The sequence below is a fragment of the Penicillium brevicompactum genome, assembly GCF_028827555.1.
Source record: "Penicillium brevicompactum strain IBT 35665 chromosome Unknown utg000003l_segment0_segment0, whole genome shotgun sequence".
Taxonomy (NCBI): domain Eukaryota; kingdom Fungi; phylum Ascomycota; class Eurotiomycetes; order Eurotiales; family Aspergillaceae; genus Penicillium; species Penicillium brevicompactum.
Window position 1 is genome coordinate 695,385 of NW_026623206.1, and position 17,035 is coordinate 712,419.

General features: G+C 49.2%; 7 protein-coding genes across 7 annotated transcripts; 5 read left to right on the forward strand and 2 right to left on the reverse strand.

Annotated features, from left to right (window-relative positions):
• Positions 1-1,993: 1,993 nt before the first annotated feature.
• hir1 (putative histone transcription regulator Hir1) lies at positions 1,994-5,516 on the forward strand (the record flags this gene model as incomplete). Its single annotated transcript, XM_056953437.1, has 5 exons — positions 1,994-2,030; positions 2,167-2,241; positions 2,328-2,546; positions 2,609-5,368; positions 5,419-5,516. The coding sequence occupies 5 exons, from the start codon at positions 1,994-1,996 to the stop codon at positions 5,514-5,516; spliced, it is 3,189 nt and encodes a 1,062-aa protein (XP_056812326.1).
• Positions 5,517-6,145: 629 nt separating this feature from the next.
• N7506_004143 (YchF/Obg family ATPase) lies at positions 6,146-7,728 on the forward strand (the record flags this gene model as incomplete). Its single annotated transcript, XM_056953438.1, has 3 exons — positions 6,146-6,220; positions 6,382-6,939; positions 7,177-7,728. The coding sequence occupies 3 exons, from the start codon at positions 6,146-6,148 to the stop codon at positions 7,726-7,728; spliced, it is 1,185 nt and encodes a 394-aa protein (XP_056812327.1).
• Positions 7,729-8,154: 426 nt separating this feature from the next.
• On the forward strand, positions 8,155-9,028 carry N7506_004144 (translation machinery-associated protein 20; the record flags this gene model as incomplete). The annotated part of the gene is made up of 4 exons (XM_056953439.1): positions 8,155-8,168; positions 8,385-8,525; positions 8,639-8,817; positions 8,868-9,028. The coding sequence occupies 4 exons, from the start codon at positions 8,155-8,157 to the stop codon at positions 9,026-9,028; spliced, it is 495 nt and encodes a 164-aa protein (XP_056812328.1).
• A 732-nt stretch (positions 9,029-9,760) lies between these two features.
• Positions 9,761-10,108, forward strand: N7506_004145 (uncharacterized protein; the record flags this gene model as incomplete). Its single annotated transcript, XM_056953440.1, has 1 exon — positions 9,761-10,108. The coding sequence occupies one exon, from the start codon at positions 9,761-9,763 to the stop codon at positions 10,106-10,108; it is 348 nt and encodes a 115-aa protein (XP_056812329.1).
• A 1,473-nt stretch (positions 10,109-11,581) lies between these two features.
• On the forward strand, positions 11,582-11,908 carry N7506_004146 (uncharacterized protein; the record flags this gene model as incomplete). The annotated part of the gene is made up of 2 exons (XM_056953441.1): positions 11,582-11,606; positions 11,658-11,908. 2 exons carry the CDS (start codon positions 11,582-11,584, stop codon positions 11,906-11,908), a joined length of 276 nt encoding a protein of 91 aa, XP_056812330.1.
• A 566-nt stretch (positions 11,909-12,474) lies between these two features.
• Positions 12,475-13,466, reverse strand: N7506_004147 (GPI anchored serine-threonine rich family protein; the record flags this gene model as incomplete). The annotated part of the gene is made up of 4 exons (XM_056953442.1): positions 12,475-13,048; positions 13,102-13,236; positions 13,289-13,367; positions 13,418-13,466. 4 exons carry the CDS (start codon positions 13,464-13,466, stop codon positions 12,475-12,477), a joined length of 837 nt encoding a protein of 278 aa, XP_056812331.1.
• Positions 13,467-14,692: 1,226 nt separating this feature from the next.
• On the reverse strand, positions 14,693-16,776 carry N7506_004148 (alpha-amylase; the record flags this gene model as incomplete). The annotated part of the gene is made up of 8 exons (XM_056953443.1): positions 14,693-14,717; positions 14,783-15,035; positions 15,140-15,362; positions 15,425-15,445; positions 15,502-15,525; positions 15,579-16,174; positions 16,258-16,665; positions 16,719-16,776. The coding sequence occupies 8 exons, from the start codon at positions 16,774-16,776 to the stop codon at positions 14,693-14,695; spliced, it is 1,608 nt and encodes a 535-aa protein (XP_056812332.1).
• Positions 16,777-17,035: the final 259 nt, after the last annotated feature.

A 17,035-nucleotide genomic window follows, 5' to 3' on the forward strand; every position in this document is an offset into this window, starting at 1 on the left:
AAAGAAGCCGCTAAACTGACTATACAACAAAGTACGAAGGAAGATGAGTTGATCGGTCAACCATTGCTTCCAAACCATGCGGCTTAACAATAGCCTACCTTTGTACTCCGTACTCCGTTAAGCATCATGTTCTAGAAGCAATGATTTACACTGACTCCTCAATGCTTCATGCAATTGAATTCAATTCTAGATCTTACCATCACATCACAGCACAGAACCGCTTAGTTTATACTCCGCACTCCATATCATGCGGAGTGCATCCATGGACTAGTCCATAGAGATATTGAGCACCCATATCTGATAGCCCGCGGTCTTCCGGGTGGTCCAATTGATCAACAGTCGATACATCACATACTCGTGTTGTACTCCGTATCCATGGATACACTAGACATATCAAGTCCAAACACAGCGCCATCTCTGAAAATGGTATGGTCTTTCCGGAGTATCACCGTCCTTGTGTATCAACAAGCACTTAAACGTCATTGTATCCAAATCTAGCAGTGGTAACCGTGGATCCCTCCATCCCGCTTCTCCCCTCCCTCGGTTTTTTTGCTCCTGTAACAATTTTCAGAGATATCATCGTTTAATTTGAAGCTCAACATTCCTTCCGGAAACTACACTACTAACAGCTCTGGCACCAACAGCCAGGTATGTTCCCGTGTCTCCCCTCCACTCCACGAGACGTGCCCCTGATGCCAGGTGCATGTTACCAAGATCATACACATTGTTGAATAGCTCAGCATACACTCCATCACCGTGCTAGTAATTGATGTTAGAGTAACCACTACTGCTCCCGCGACTACGGCTCCAGTGCCTCAAACTCCAACAGCTACCACTACTCCAACACGTAAGGCCTCGAGGCAACACAGCAAGCGAAGAACGTGTGCTAACTACCTCTTATAGAAACGGCTCCTACTACTACTCGAACCCGAATGGCAGCACTTACTACGACAGTGGGTCTGGAAGCTCTAACTACACTTCTCCTTCCGGGGGATCGGGAAAGAAATAAGTGGTGTGCCCTGCGGCTCGCTTGTTAGCACTCCGACTTGGCACATTGAGTTATGTGGTCAGCTAACAATATGAATTCCAAGTTTTCTTCTTGATTTGATTAAGCGTAGTATAGTGGAACAGTAGAATCTAAGACCACCTGGGCAGTGGAGGGTGGGTGGGTTCAATTCCGCGAATACTACCTGCCCGTGGACGCTTCTTCGGCACTCAGCGCTGAAGTATAAGAGTTGATCGTGGAAAGTCGATTAAATTCAAATGTTAAGCCTTAGAGCCGGTTGGAAAGGTGGATAACTGCAAACTTCCTACCTCCAAACTCCCTACGGCCGTGGACCTGGTCAAACGGTGGCTACAACCTGTAGATGTATATACCACCCATTTGAACATCGAAATGCCAACTTAAGCCATGTTTTGGAGCCTACGATGAGTAGATTGAAAATCTCCAGAGTTTTTCTGTATTTTGATAGATACTAGCAAAAATGAAGTTCTCTTGCCAAATTGTACTACCCAAGTATGAATGTTCGAGGTCAACACTCCGTCCTCACCAGGGAAGTCGTTGCGGGTGACCAAACTATGATCACTCAATAGGCAATTAACTGTGGAGAATATATTCTAGTATAGTTGTGATAATTACAAAACACAAAGCAATAGTTGATTTCAAGCACTAGACAACCTCCCAAGTGAGTAGATAGCCAGTAGCCCTAGAGGCATCGTTGTGTACCAAAGTGATCTCCTATCAACGCGGGAGCTCGGACCAAGCAAATCCGGAGATCGCGACTGATGCATCGCGCCCTTTTTTATTTCCCCGACAACTCTCGCTACTGCCTTGTGCTCCTGCGACACCCCAGGTCATGTTCGATACCCTTTAAACCCCACCGTCGAATCGCAAACGCCAAGTTACTACACTCCACCGTGCCGCACTACCCAACTCGAGGCCATCCAGGGCTCCTGATCACAGAATTGCGCGGACTGCGCTAGGCCTGGCGCCATGCATATTATCAAGCCCGTCTGGCTCACTCACGGAGGTATAGAATCTCGTCCACATTGGTTTGCCTTTCGCTACATGGGAGGGCCTCGCTAGGACCCTGGGGTTTGGGACACTGAGACACCCCCAGTAAACATCTTAGGTTGGACTTAGCTAACTCTACGGGTTTCGCACAGGTGAACGCAAAGACTTCGAAGTCTATAGCTGCGACGTATCCCCGGACGGAAAGCGACTTGTGACAGCTGCTGGAGGTGAGCATCGTTCTTTCTGCTGTGGGCTGTAGGGCACCTCGGTGTGCGCCTAAAAGCCTGATAATGGATATTCTGACTGGAAAAAGATGGATACGTTCGAATTTGGTCAACGGAGGCCATTTATGGCACCGGAACTGCCGAACTCGCTGGCAAGCCGAAACAACTGGCATCCATGAGCAACCACTCCGGCACGATCCACACCGTACGATTTTCACCAAACGGAAAATATCTGGCGTCAGGCGCAGATGACAAGATTGTTTGCGTTTACATGCTCGATTCCAATCCTCCCACACACTCGACGTTCGGTAAGCTTCAGACATATTGGGCGGACAAGGAATTGGACACTGACATATGTTGATAATTATAGGCTCGGACGAAGCACCACCCGTTGAGAACTGGCGCACGATTCGCCGCTTGATCGGTCACGATAATGATGTTCAGGATCTTGGATGGTCATATGACTCTTCCATCTTGGTGTCCGTCGGACTGGACTCTAAGATCGTGGTTTGGTCTGGTCACTCGTTTGAAAAGCTGAAAAGTATCTCAATTCACCAGAGTCACGTAAAAGGCATCACGTTCGACCCGGCGAACAAATTCTTCGCAACCGCTAGCGATGATCGGACTGTCCGCATCTTCCAATTTACCTCTCCCGCTCCCAACTCCTCCGCGCACGACCAGATGAACAACTTTGTCCTCGAGCAGACTATCACAGCACCATTCGCCAATTCTCCTCTGACTGCCTACTTCCGCCGCTGCTCATGGTCGCCCGATGGAATGCATATCGCTGCGGCGAATGCCGTCAACGGTCCCGTCAGCTCTGTCGCCATCATCAACCGCGGCTCTTGGGACGGTGATATTAACTTAATCGGCCACGAAGCTCCGGTAGAAGTCTGCGCGTTCTCTCCGCGACTATACTCAATGGATGCGCCTGGCAAAAAGCAAGCCGATGGCCAGCCAGTACCACCAAACCACATCACTGTCATTGCCTGTGCCGGTGGTGATAAGTCTCTCAGCATCTGGATCACAAGTAACGCTCGACCCATCGTCGTTGCCCAGGAGATGGCAGCCAAGGCAATCTCTGATCTGGCATGGACCCCCGATGGAAAGTGTCTATTTGCTACAGCTCTAGATGGCACCATTGTGGCTGTGAGATTTGAGGACGGTGAGCTTGGATGGGCCACAGAAATGGAAGAGAACGAGAAGTCGCTCAACAAGTTCGGTACCAACAGAAGAGGCGCCGGCATCACAGAGAATACCGATAGTTTACTATTGGAGGAGAAGAGCAAGGCAGGTGAAATCAAGCATGTTGAAGGAAGGATGGGTGCATTGATGGGCGATGGCGCTGAGCCTACTGCGAATGGAGAAAAGCCTTCTCGCCCTTCGAATGGGAACACGCCTGCTCGTGCTTCGTCGCCTCCTTCCGAGACCCCCAAAACCCAGCCCAATGGGTCCGCCTCAACATCAACCGGCGCGGAAGCCGAGAAACCGGATCCTTACCAAGCCAAGTTGGAAAGACTCAAACAACGCCCGACATACACCAAGGAAGGAAAGAAGCGAATTGCCCCATTGTTGGTTTCTGGTGCTGGTGCTGGCGAGTCATCTCTGCCCCAAGCTCGTCTAATGGCCTCCGTCAGCAATCAAGTCAAAGCCGACGCCCCAAGTACGATTGTTGACTTGTCAAAACCCTTCGATGGTTTACCAAAGGGTGGCCTGACGACTTTGCTACTTGGAAATAAGCGAAAGCTAGCTCAAATCGAGGGCGACGAAGACAACAGCGTGGAAAAACGTGTTGCCTCTGCAAGCCAAAATAACGCAACCCCCATTATGGCCAACACCATTGAAGGCCTTCTGCCCGCTCAAGTGCAGCCTGCGACAACCGGTCAACAGCCAACTCCAGAGTTCATCCGACCTGCCGTCATCAACCCCTGCATGTCAGTCAGCCAGCTTCGTTTGGCAGTCCCTAAAATTCGAAGCCAGATTCTTCGCGCCCTTGATTCAAGTGGAAAGCCCACGGAGCCACCAGCTCCTGGTGCAGACCCAAGCACTACCAAGGGTCGCGTAGATGTGGTCTTCGAAGCTCGGAACCCATCGGCGGCAAGCCTGACCGGCCGCGCCGTGGACCGTGAGCCGGTGCGTCTCACGCTGTTCCGTGGAGACCAGCCATTATGGCAAGACTTCTTACCAAAGTCCGTCCTTCTTGTGACGGGAAATCAGACCATGTGGGCGGCTGGCTGTGAAGATGGATCTATCTATTTATGGACACCGGCAGGTCGTCGCTTGGTTTCTGGGCTTGTTCTTGAAGCACAGCCTGTCATTTTGGAGTGCAATGGACCTTGGATTCTGTGCATTTCTTCGGTAGGTATGTGCTACGTTTGGAACGTGAAACACCTATCCTCTCCCCATCCACCTGTCTCCCTTCAACCAGTGCTGGATGCTGCAATTCACACACCTGGTGCAAACCCCACCGCTGCTCCTGCGGTCACGGATGCCAGAATCAATTCCGAAGGCCGAGTCGTGGTGTCTCTATCCAATGGAGAAGGTTACTCTTACTCTCCCTCCATGTTCACATGGCAGCGGATCTCTGAGGCCTGGTGGGCGGTTGGTAGTCAGTACTGGAATACGACCGACGCACCAGTTAGCAATTTGCAGGCCAAGGACGCGCAGCCAGACAACAAGGATGCAAAGGCAGCCGTCGCAGCTGGTATCATCCCTTGGCTGGAGCGCAACACTACCAACGAGACTCTCCTTCGTGGAAGAGCCTACTTCCTTCAGCGTCTCATCAAGGTGCTACTCTCCCGTGAAGGCTACGAGACCTTTGAATCCAGCGTGTCAATCGCCCATCTTGAGAACCGCCTTGCTGCTTCTTTGTCTCTAGGCGCCAAGGAGGAGTTCCGACTGTACTTGTCAATGTATGCCAAACGCATTGGCGCCGAAGGACTGAAGCTGAAGGTCGAGGAGCTGCTCAAGGGGCTGATGGGTGGTCTATTCGACGACGAAGATGATGCTAGCGAGGGCGTCAAAAGATTACAGGCCAATGAACGCGATGGCCGTAACTGGCGCGAAGGATCCGACAATATTTGTGGCTGGCCGCGAGAAGTCCTTTTGAAGGAAGTCATCCTTGCTCTTGGTATGTTTTTAATCTGCTTCCCTCTTCTTTCTTTGCTAATGTTTCACTAGGTAAACACCGTGATCTTCAACGAGTGACGGTGCCTTATGCCAAGCTTCTTGATATGGTTGACACGGCGTCTGATCAAGGTGACGCGATGGACCTTTAATGACCTCCCTCTTTCTTTTACCTATACCTTTTTATTTGTTTGATGTCCACCGGCGTTCACCGGCTCGGGGTGGTTTTGACCTCACAAAAGGGGCTTGCGATGTTTATCTCTGAGGCGTTGGAAATCACACCCTTCCCTTCATGCTGTGTATTTATAGATTATTCTATTTGCTGGCCTTTTGCTCAATTGAGATGAGAGAGAACTGCAAAGACAGGTATAAGAGTAGAGAAGCTCTCCACCTCTACAGGGCTGTAGCGAGAGCTATAAATAATGTTACCTAAGAAAATAAGATGACGTCGTCCAGGGCTTCAGCCTCACGTGGGCGGTCACTTCTCTGCAGGCAGAAAATTCGATGACATCTGGCGCGAACTTCAACAACTTTGCTCTCAATCTGCAAAACACGCGCTCATTTACTCCTTTTTTTGTCCATTGATTGTGCCCACTGCATTCGTGGGCAGCCGCCATTACGTCTTCCTCCCCAACCCTCTTCTTTCGTATCGTCGATCGATCCGCAGCTGGTTCTGCATTTGGCGCGCTCCAACCTTTCCGCTTCCGCCTTCAAACATCCCCCCCACCTCCCACCTCTCTTCTGTCGCTTCTACTCTAGCAAGAAGAAAAAATCCAATAAAATGCCTCCCAAGAAGCAGCAAGTCCAAGAAAAGGTTCACCTGGGTCGTCCAGGAAACAACCTGAAGAGCGGTATCGTATGTGAGCGAGGCCCCCACCCTTTTTTTTTTTTTTTTTGCACACAGCACAGTCCACTTTTTAATTCCACAGAAAAACTATTTAAGCCCCCTTGCCCCCTTTCCTCCCGACTTTTTTTCTTCTTCTCTTCCCATCCATTCTAACAATGGCGTGATTCTAGGTTGGTCTTGCCAACGTCGGCAAGTCGACTCTCTTCCAATCTATCACCAAGTCCTCCTTGGGTAACCCGGCCAACTTCCCCTATGCCACCATCGACCCCGAGGAGGCCCGTGTCATCGTTCCCGATGACCGGTTCGACTGGCTTTGCGACCACTACAAGCCCAAGTCTAAGGTTCCCGCCAACTTGACTGTGTACGATATTGCCGGTCTGACTCGCGGTGCCTCCACTGGTGCTGGTCTCGGTAACTCTTTCTTGTCCCACATTCGCGCCGTCGATGCCATCTTCCAGGTGGTTCGCTGCTTCGACGATGCTGAGATTATTCACGTCGAGGGTGATGTCAACCCCACCCGTGACTTGGATATCATCAGTGAGGAGCTGCGCATCAAGGATATCGAGTTCGTCGAGAAGGCTCTCGATGCCCTCAAGAAGCAGACCCGCCGTGGCGGTCAGTCCCTTGAGATGAAGAAGATGAAGGAAGAGGAGGCCACCACCGCCGAGATTCTGGAGTACCTGAAGTCCGGCAAGGACGTCCGTTCCCGTGAATGGAGCCCCAAGGAGGTATGTTTTAACCCTGAAAAATTTTTTCCTCACTCCCCTTTTGCCCACCACCACCTCCTACCCTGATGAATAAGAGCACTGCTCGAAATTTAACCCAGCTCTTCGAGTGCCCTCATATATAAACTCACGAAGAGGGCACCTTGAGAAAAACAGTTATAATCTGAAATTTGGAGTCACTTCATTATCATGTCACTCAATACTTCTTTTGAGACATTTTGCTAACCAATTTGGTTATAGGTCGAGGTTATCAACCCCCTGTTCCTCCTCACTGCCAAGCCTGTTGTGTACCTTGTCAACCTGAGCGAGAGAGATTACATCCGCCAGAAGAACAAGTACCTCCCCCAGGTCTTCGAGTGGATCAAGGAGCACTCCACCGGCTCTCCCATTCTTCCCGTCTCTGCTCAGTTCGAGGAGCGTCTCACTCTTATGGGTGACGAAGCTGAGGCTCTCGAGGAATGTAAGAAGCTGGGCACCAAGTCTGGTCTTCCCAAGATCATCACCACCATGCGTACGGCCCTGAACCTGGCCTCCTTCTTCACCACCGGTGAGGATGAGGTTCGCCAGTGGACTATCCGCAAGGGTATCAAGGCGCCCGCCGCTGCCGGTGTCATTCACACCGACTTCGAGAAGACTTTCATTCAGGCCATCGCATACAACTACAGTGTGCTGCGTGAGCTCGGTGATGAAGGCGCCGTGAAGGCTGCCGGAAAGATTATGACCAAGGGTAAGGAATATCTCGTCGAGGACGGTGATATCCTGCTCATCAAGGCCGGTGCTGCTAAGCACTAAGTGCAAATATGTTGTAGACAATAGTTTGAATGATACACTAGTCTTGACAAGTCTATTTGATTTCCTTTGTAATCGTTTCGTTCGTACCTAGGTAACCTTCGAATACTTTCATCTCGGGCTATCACTGAGACAAGGTTGTACGGAATGATGCTGCTGTCATCCACCTGGGCATGGATCGTCTTGACCTGGTTGCACACTGCAGGATCTCCGCGGCTGTGATGCTATGCGAGTAACTAGCTTTCTTTACTCTGTACCTAGGTATTGCTTTGTGTATCTTGTCTCCCGTAATTTTATACAATGTCCATGCTGTGCATCATGCACTGAAAAAAATCCACAGGGATCTACTCCTCACGTGACTAGTCCCCGCGCATCCCACCTGCGTATCAAGAGCTTCATTGACGTAGCATCACAGACTCAAACAGCACCATGTTCAAAAAAGAGTAAGCTCACAGCTCCAGAAATTCATTGCTCTGAGATGGACTCCCATTTCAATCCCACCCAAGCCTTCTGTATGTCAGATGGGCCCGTAGCTTCTGCGGGGCATTACCAGGACCGCTAGAGCTACTGAACACTGCAGAAACAAGCTTACGAGCTGATAATTGGGGATCAACGCTTGACAGACCTTTCCGGAATTTTTGCTAACCTTTGACTGCCAGTATTCCCCCAAGCAACCGGTCGAAGGTCAAGTCCTCCGTGCAGCGCGGTCTGCGCCAGAAGCTCCTGGAGACATACCCGGGCTTTGAGCCTTTCATTGAGGATGTTATGCCTAAGAAGGCTTCCCTGGAAGCTGTGAAACTGTAAAGATCCCCTTTGTCCTCCACAGTCTCACCATTCCCGGCGACGTCATTCCCCTTCGCCATACACCCTTTGTGCATTTCCACAGACCAAAAGCTCATACTACCTCCTATAGCCCCGAACGTGTCACACTATACACAATATACTCCACCCCTCTCTTTTTCCAGCCCATCGACGGACCCCCAGTTCCCCACCTCCGCCTGGTCCACGCCTACCCCTCCGCCATCCCAACAATTCAGATTGACCGCGGTGCCATTCGCTTTGTGCTATCTGGCGCAACACTCATGGCCCCCGGTCTTACCTCCCCGGAGGCCGCTTGCCCGATGCTGAGAACGCTCTTGAAGCTGGTCAGATTGTCGGTGTCAAGGCCGAGGGCAAGGAAGAGATTTGCCTTATCGGTATGCTGAAGGTTGGCACCGAGGAGATCAAGAGCAAAGGAAAGGGCGTTGTCATGGATGAAGGTCATTACCTGGGTGATGGTCTATGGAGAATGCATTTGGATTAAGCGGAATCAAAAGAAGCATTGAGGTGACTCGGCTTCAGTGAGGCCTTGGGATGCTATTGGCCGACACAATATACGTCCATACACGTTGAATGAAATAAAATACCATGATACCCGGACCTACGCTGAGATTCAATTAAAGAGGATTATCTTGTTAGGTGATTATTTCAGTGAACGACGGCCCCTGGGCTTTATGCTGGGCTTTCTAGGGCTGGCTACCTACTTGCTCTAGGATCCTGAAACAAAGCCGACGTTGAGACTGATAGAAAGACAAGACACCCAGTAGCATTGTCTTTCATCTTTGATAGAGGCACAAAGGATCTGGATAGGGAGGTAGCTACAAATAGATTGAACTCTATAAGAGCAGCCATGCTTTTCATTCAGCGACAACCTTGGAACCCTCTGATGAAAATGAACCTTTTGTTGTTCATTAATATGTAGTGCCACAGCTTGTTTGGAATTTCTACGCGGACAAAGCTAGAGTAAACATAGCTCAATCAAGCCCATAAAGACTCACAACGGCATTGTTTGCATAGAAAACCTTGGCTATGTATGGCTTAGTAGTTAAGAATACACTCAGGCCTCGAAAGAAAGGTCAATTGACCTTTAAATGCCCCTCAAGCCCTCGATCGAATCTTCGATTTTCCATCAACATCTGACTCTTGTCTCTCATAGACCCCCCCAAAAAAGCCAAAACAACCCCAAGCATCACAAAGTCCAAATATGACCGCAGCCATGTCTGTATTCCGAACGATTTTCCACTGCGAGGGAGTCCCTATTCTAGAAGAGAACCCCTCAGCCAAGCAATGGATAGCATTGCCTATCACAAAGTACGAAGTCGGATGGTATTCCGACGAAGAGCTAATGAACTTGGTGATTGAGAGTCTCCATTTTGGTCATTATGGTATTGAACCCCTAGAAGAGAAAAAACTGCCACAATGGGTGTATTTTCCAATTCCAGACAGCGCACTCGACCGCGTGCAGGGCGTTCATGAAGCCATCACTCTGGCCGAATTCTATAGAGAGGACATCATTGATGGCAAGATTGCTATTGATCGCGAGTACCTTACTAGAGCGGAATAAACAAGCCGAATTCGATATCTCTGGCTCTTAGGTATGAAATTGTGATCTCGATATCTTCCAGGTTGGTATACCTGGATGGATTGTCAGATTGGACTAGGATATGTCAACTACATGTCAACTTTGTCCAAGAAGCCCTCTAGGGCTGAAGATAGTTTTGTTTATAGGTAGAAATCTTGGAAGTGCTGCTACTTATTTGCTCATGTATTGAATGTTCATCTCAAGATCTAAATGTCTATAAAACACTTTCCGAATATGATATTGTTCTTCGATGTTGGTACGTAGTTTTTATTGATCACAAGCTCTCATAGTCCCGAAGTAGAACAGCCTTGAGAGATATGCCTACCTGCATATGTTGTACATCACCTTTTGCTTTGGCGGCTCACTATGATATCCTCATTGGAATTACTTGCTCCCATAGACGCTCATTATGATCTTGGGGTGTCTGCTCATCTACTGGGCTGACCTATGTGTCTCCAGCACACTGCCTCCGAGGGCTCTGAATGCTTCAACATCTACTTGATCTGGTCAACTATCCATCTCGTCACCCGAGTCAACCAAAACTCAAAGTTGTGTATCTCCCAGGGTTGTAAAACAGCGTTCTGCGTGCGAGTGGAGAGATGGTGAAATGTCAGGTCCTCATACCAGCGGCATAGAACACTGGGAGTCCCTGGCTGCCTTTCTTTTCGTTTCTTCCTCCTCCTTCTCTCTCTTTCATCTTTCAAAAAACCATTCTTCGGATTCTATAGTGGATTCAACACTTTTCCATTGCATCTCTTTGCGGGTACGGTGGATTCTCTATCATTTGATTTATCCTTCTGTCTGATGCGAAAACCTCCACCACCCAACGCATATTCGAACAATAATGGAACAGCCAGAGATATTCCGGATGCGGGAAAAGTCCCAACCTCCTTTAAGAGGCGTTGGTACCCTCTGTACACGTGGAGGAAACGTTTCTGACAAATCGGAAATACACAGGACGAAGAGGGTCATATTGGGCATGATGCATTCGGAAAATACACCATCTACAGAAGTGAATTTGTAGATAAGGTAGGTAACTGCTACAGCAAATGAGTGTCACGAAGCTCAAACTTTTGACTAGGGTGACTGGCGATGTGTTCATGTGTACGGTGACAAACCAAACCAACGGTCTGCACGCCACTACATCAACAAGTCAATGTTTCGAAGACTCTCACAAGCTATACTCGTACTGACTCGGAAGTACAGATCGGGCTGGTATTACTCCTCAAACCCCGACGGAAGCGCGGAAAAATTGCATCCCAAGACAAGAGAAGCCAAATATCGCTTCCCAGATGCGCGTTGGGACGATTGGCGTGACGACAGTGAGACGATCGACTGGGACTCTTTAGCAGAGAAACCAGATCCTTGCGTCGCGGCATGTACTCGCCTGAGCCCTGAATTTTGGCAAGGGATGGAAATGCGGGGGAAACCAACAAGGCCCAGCATCAATATAAGATGACAAGAATCCAAAAGGCAAAAGGTAAGTTCGGGATAAGAAAGCTTCTGGAAAGAAGTTTCTGTTGACACCAAGAAGCCGCGAGAGAGATGAGATATCGCCAATGGCTTGGTCGGCATTCACCGGCATCCGTGTCACCAGCTCTTGTGGAAACATCACACCAGACATATCCCGGTGCCCACGAAGCAGACTCCAAGAGTGAGGTCAAACAAGACACAAGGAAGAGACTCAGAGTCGAAGAGACACCCGAAGAAGCGAATGAACCGAGCACCAAGGCAACGAAACACAAGGATACTAACAGCAGCGCAGGCGAAGAGACAAGTTGAGGAGATGGGAGGCTTTGATCAAGGATGTGAAGGGCGTGGGCTCCCAAGGTTCCCAACAGATGGAAACAAACGCTACATAAGATGCTGATGAATCGCCGCGCCTTTCAATCCGAGATTGGAGGACCCCAGAGCTAACAGATTTGGAGCCTTGACCATGTTTTATGCAACGTAATCCGTGTATGCACTGCAGGCTTAGTATTCCAGGGCATCTACCTAGGTATCCCGCGAACAGAAATGACGTAGCATTTGTTTTTCTTCAAAGGGCAATTGAAATCTAATGGCGGACTACGATTGGCCCGTGAACTGGAAAAAGCTATTCAAAATGCAAAGTTGCGTATTACAAAATATCGTGACATCAAAAAAAAGCATAGCTCATGCATGCATCGTCCGGCTACCTAGTGTACATCCATAGATGAAGCCCCGAAAGACCTGCTAATCAGCCACAGCCATATGTATCAATTACCATTCCTCCATGAGATCAAATATCTCCAATTCTCAAGTCCAACCTGTCCAAACCTAGTGATATCATGCCGGCATTGCGCGACGATTCAACACTTAGTTGCGATTTACAGGTTAAGAGCGAGAGCACCGGCGATGGCACCAACGAAGGCGATGGGCTGAGCAATGAGAGACATAGCAGCACCGGTGGAGGGAGTGGGGGAAGCGGAAGCGGAGCCGCTAGCAGTGCCGGAAGCAGAGGCGCTGGTAGCGAGACCAGTCTGGGTGAAGGTACCGGTGGTGGTGCCGGTAGCGGTGCCGGCGGTGCCGGTCAGAGTGGCGACGCTGGTGACTGTGGAAGATGTATTAGTACTATGCTTGCTGGTGGATGTGCTTGTAGAATTTCCAGTGCGGGTTCCAGTATGGGTTCCAGAAAGGGATCCGGTGGGGATACGAAGGGAAGAAGTACCGGTAGTGGAAGCCTCGGTGGAAGAACCAGTGGTGGAGGAACCAGCAGTGGAAGATCCAGTAGAGACACCAGAGGTAGAAGCAGCAGAAGAAGAAGAAACAGTGGACGATGTACCAGTAGAAGTAGCGGAAGAGGAGCTCTCAGCAGCCTCGGTCACGTTGAATTGCTGGGACTGGGCGAGGATGCCAGTGTTCTTCTCAGAGGTGGAGAGCAGGTTGACCTGGAAGCCGGAACTATACGCATGTCAGTTTGATGCGCATGGGGCAAGCGCGTGTTGTGGACTTACCCCTTGGCGATATCCTTGAGACCGGAGGCAGTGTAGGAGCCCTTGGAGGTGTCGATGTCGGAGGCAATCTTCTCCTCAACGGAGGGGTAGATGGCGTTGTTGACAAGGACGATGTCGACAGTGGAGGCATCGGTGCTGTCCGGGGTTAGTATTGGTGGAATTGCATGCGCGCTTCTAGTAAACATACTCGACGCTGTCCCACTTCACAGTGAACGACTTGGAGACATCAACCTCCTCACCCTTGGTGGGTTCGGTGACCTTGAGGGCTGGTGGTAGAGTTAGATCGTGTTTCCTCTTGCGGAACCAATCAACATACCGGCAACGGAGAGAGCCAGAGGCAGAGCGAGAGCGAGAGAGAAACGCATCTTGTCGATAAACGAGAGTGGATTGATTAGAAGTTTAAAGGTTGAAACTTTTGAGAAAGCGAATGTATGAAGAGGAGTGAAATAAAGAGAAGGTGGAAGGTTAAGCCAACGTCCAAATATAAGTAAATCCCGTTTGATATCAAACCCAGCAGTAATGTCTCCCACAAAAAAAAAAAACACCGAGGCAAAAATACAGATGAAAATAGAACTGACACCAAGTTCCCAGTTTTAGAGCCTCTAATAATATCTAAATCATTTTTTTTTGTTAGCCCACTACGTCCGGAGTACGGCATTCAGGGTCTGCGTTGGGGGAGGGTTCCATTCTGGAGAGCTGATCATCGTGGTTCGACCTGGAGCTAGTTTCAGGGCCCGAGTCCCGCATTGGAGACATTCCATAATTCCATAACCGTATAAGTCGAAATAAGTTGAAATTAGATACCAGGACCGCATTACCCGGGCAGTCATTACACGAGATGTGGCTATAGGGCCGATAAAGAAGACACTAAGATGTCTTGGCAAGCCACTAGTCGCTCCTTGGCACCAACGGAACCTCGCGCCACGTTTTATTACTCCGTTGGTCGTGTTTTCCCCTTGCACCTCTTTGTAAGCAGGTATTTTTCAAATTTGCAAATTCAGACTGTAACTTACCTCTTTTACCCGGAACCGTATTGGACCCTGATCTGCTTGTAATTTGTAATGCAAATCTATACGAGGCCTATCTATTCAAGCCACGTAGATAAGCTCGTGGTAACATAATGTTCTCCTTTTTCACTGCATACAATGAGGCAACAATATGCAGCACACAAGTATGTCTTGAGCCTGCATTAACACATTATTACACACCGTATGGTGTGCTCGTTAAGATGGAGGAATCAAAATTTTCTGTCTCATACCAATCCCAAAATGGCATTGTACGAGATGTTTCAAGACCCACTCGCGTACAGGTCAAATTCTGATTGAGACATTTCATGTTGTATACGCTAACATAAGTAAAATTAGTGTCTCACCGAGAATCAACCGACAATTTTTAGCCCAGAATGATGCGATTTGCCTTGATGCGCCACGGAAATACTACCCATAATCCATGTCTGCCCGACGTCTTTGTGTACAATTTATTGAATACGAGAAGGACATATGCACCAAGAGTTATGTTTTCCCAATTAGTATGTACCTGGCTATACTTTCCACATGTTCAAATGTGTATCTTGCGCCCCAAAACTCAACCATTAAGTCTTGTAAATATTAACGTCGCTGATAAAATGTTAGCCTCATCCAGACACCCCATAGAGATACACCAAGCAAAGAATTGTACTTACAAATCCCTTATAATCGAATCCCGGTTCGCAGCAGCGGACTCAACCCAGACGCTAGCACTCATCGCATTCACTGCGAACCTCCCGTATCCCTTTCTGTTGATAACAACAGGCTTCATATCCGGATGCAATAGATCGATCCACTCCTCGTAAGCGTGGCGTTCACCTACATACATCCTTTGCACAGCCGAACCAGAATTACTGATAACACAGGCCAAACCAGACAAGTGACGGGCGTTTCCGTAACGAACGAATCCTATTTGGGGCTGTCAGCTCTGCCAAGACCCGGTACTTCGCACGGGGGGGGCTCTGATATCCACTGGATGCATTTTCCATCGAAGTAAGGGACGTGGGACTGACCTATGCAGTTTGGTTGGTCGAAGTAATCTTGCTCTTCACCGTTCGCGTAGAGTTTGCGAGCTTGCATTAGGATGGGTAGGAGTCCGTCGCAACTCGGTGTCATTGGGTTCTCCACATTGGCTCGTATTCCATACAGGTCCCCGTAGAACACGCATGGGTGGCCCCCTTTGCGGAGGAGGATCAGGGCGTATGCGAGCAGCTTGAAAGATGGGGCAACCGGGGTCTGTGGTTTTTGATTAATCTGCAGTTCTTGGAATTGGATGTGGATCTGGGCGTTCGACTTACTTCGAGCATTTGTCCTGCTTGCTGTGGCTGGGTTAGATTGTTGCATCATAGTATTGGCTGGGCTTCTGTCAGCTTACCGTATCGTGGTTCGACACAATTGTCTGGGGAAAGTTAGTGTTGGTATCGCTGACTGGGTTTGAGAAAGGTAACTTACCACAGCGTGGTCCGGCCGGCAGTCGACCAATGTATCTTTCAAGACGCGACGGAGGTCTGATCCCTTCGCGTGCGATATCTTGGAAAAGTTCTCGACCAGGGGGACATCGTATGCAGTGAGGTTATATTCCACCTTCTCAAGATATCCGAGCAGAGACGGCAGGTGTCCAGTCCAGTATTCTCCAATAGCAAAGAAGTCCGGATTGGCTGTTTTTCTGACATGCTGCACGAAAGCCATCTGAAACTCGGTGGAGAAGTGTTTGGCGGCATCAAGTCGCATGCCATTGAGGCTCAATGACTTCGTGACCCAAGTTCCCCATTGCAGAAGATCAGCGCGGACTTCCGGGTGTGTCAGGTCCAGATCGGCGAACATCAGATAATCATAGTTCCCGTTCTCTGTGGATACATCTTGTGCCCAATCTTTGTTTGGTGCCACGATCTTGTAGATTGCGTTTTCCTTGCTCTTGTCATCCCAGTCGATTCCGCTGAAATGCTGCCAGTGATACTTCATCGAGCTGTACTTGTCACCACGCCCAGAATATTCAAAGCCTGTCCAGCCACTGACTTCGACTGGCTTGGATATTTCCAAATCTCTCCCTGTCAGGGTGGTCAGCGAAAATCGTTCTCCTCAATGGCAAGTTTCTCGCGGTCAAAAAAATAAGGGGCGGGCTGAATCTCACTCTTGGGATCGACTTTGACAGCCTTAAAGGGCTCTGGATAATCTGCACCGGCTTTGTGATTCAACACTGCGTCCCAAATCACACAAATCTCCAAAATCTCTGCTTGAAGCACCAGATCTTCAAGTTCCTGCTTGGTGCCCCATTTGGTAGGGACCGCCCCCTTTTGATCAAATTCACCCAAATCGTACAAATCATAAATATCATAGCCATTGCCATGAGCATCCATGCCTTTGCACCCGGGCGGGATCCAAATTTGATCAACACCAAGGGCTTTGTAGCCAGGTAGCGCATCTCGTAGCCGGCGCCAATGCGACCGGTCGGCAGGGACATGCCATTCAAAAGTTTGAAAGATGAGCGAGTTATCAGGTGCATTCCATGATGGCTGTCGCTCTATGTTCGCCGCTTTTTCTGTACGGGGGGTTAAAAATTTCAATCGCGACGCGTTGGGTTCATTGACGGACCTTCGATCTGTTGCCTCCTGAGGGCTTTCTGACTGGATCCACAACACCAGAATACCATTGCGAGATGTTGCTATGTTGCTATCCCCAGAAACCCCGAATATACTTAGAATATATGCGCAAAACGTGCGGATCCCGGAAATGTAAGAAAGTCTCACTTAGGAGTGGGGGCCTGACCTATTTTCGGGAATGCAAAGACCCGCCTGTACCTGGTGATTTCTCGGCCCAATTATTGTTTCTAGAAAAACTCTTCATTTCCAAGTGGAGTTTTCCTACCAAACTCCACTAAATCTCGCTGTAGAATTCTTGAGCTCTTGAAT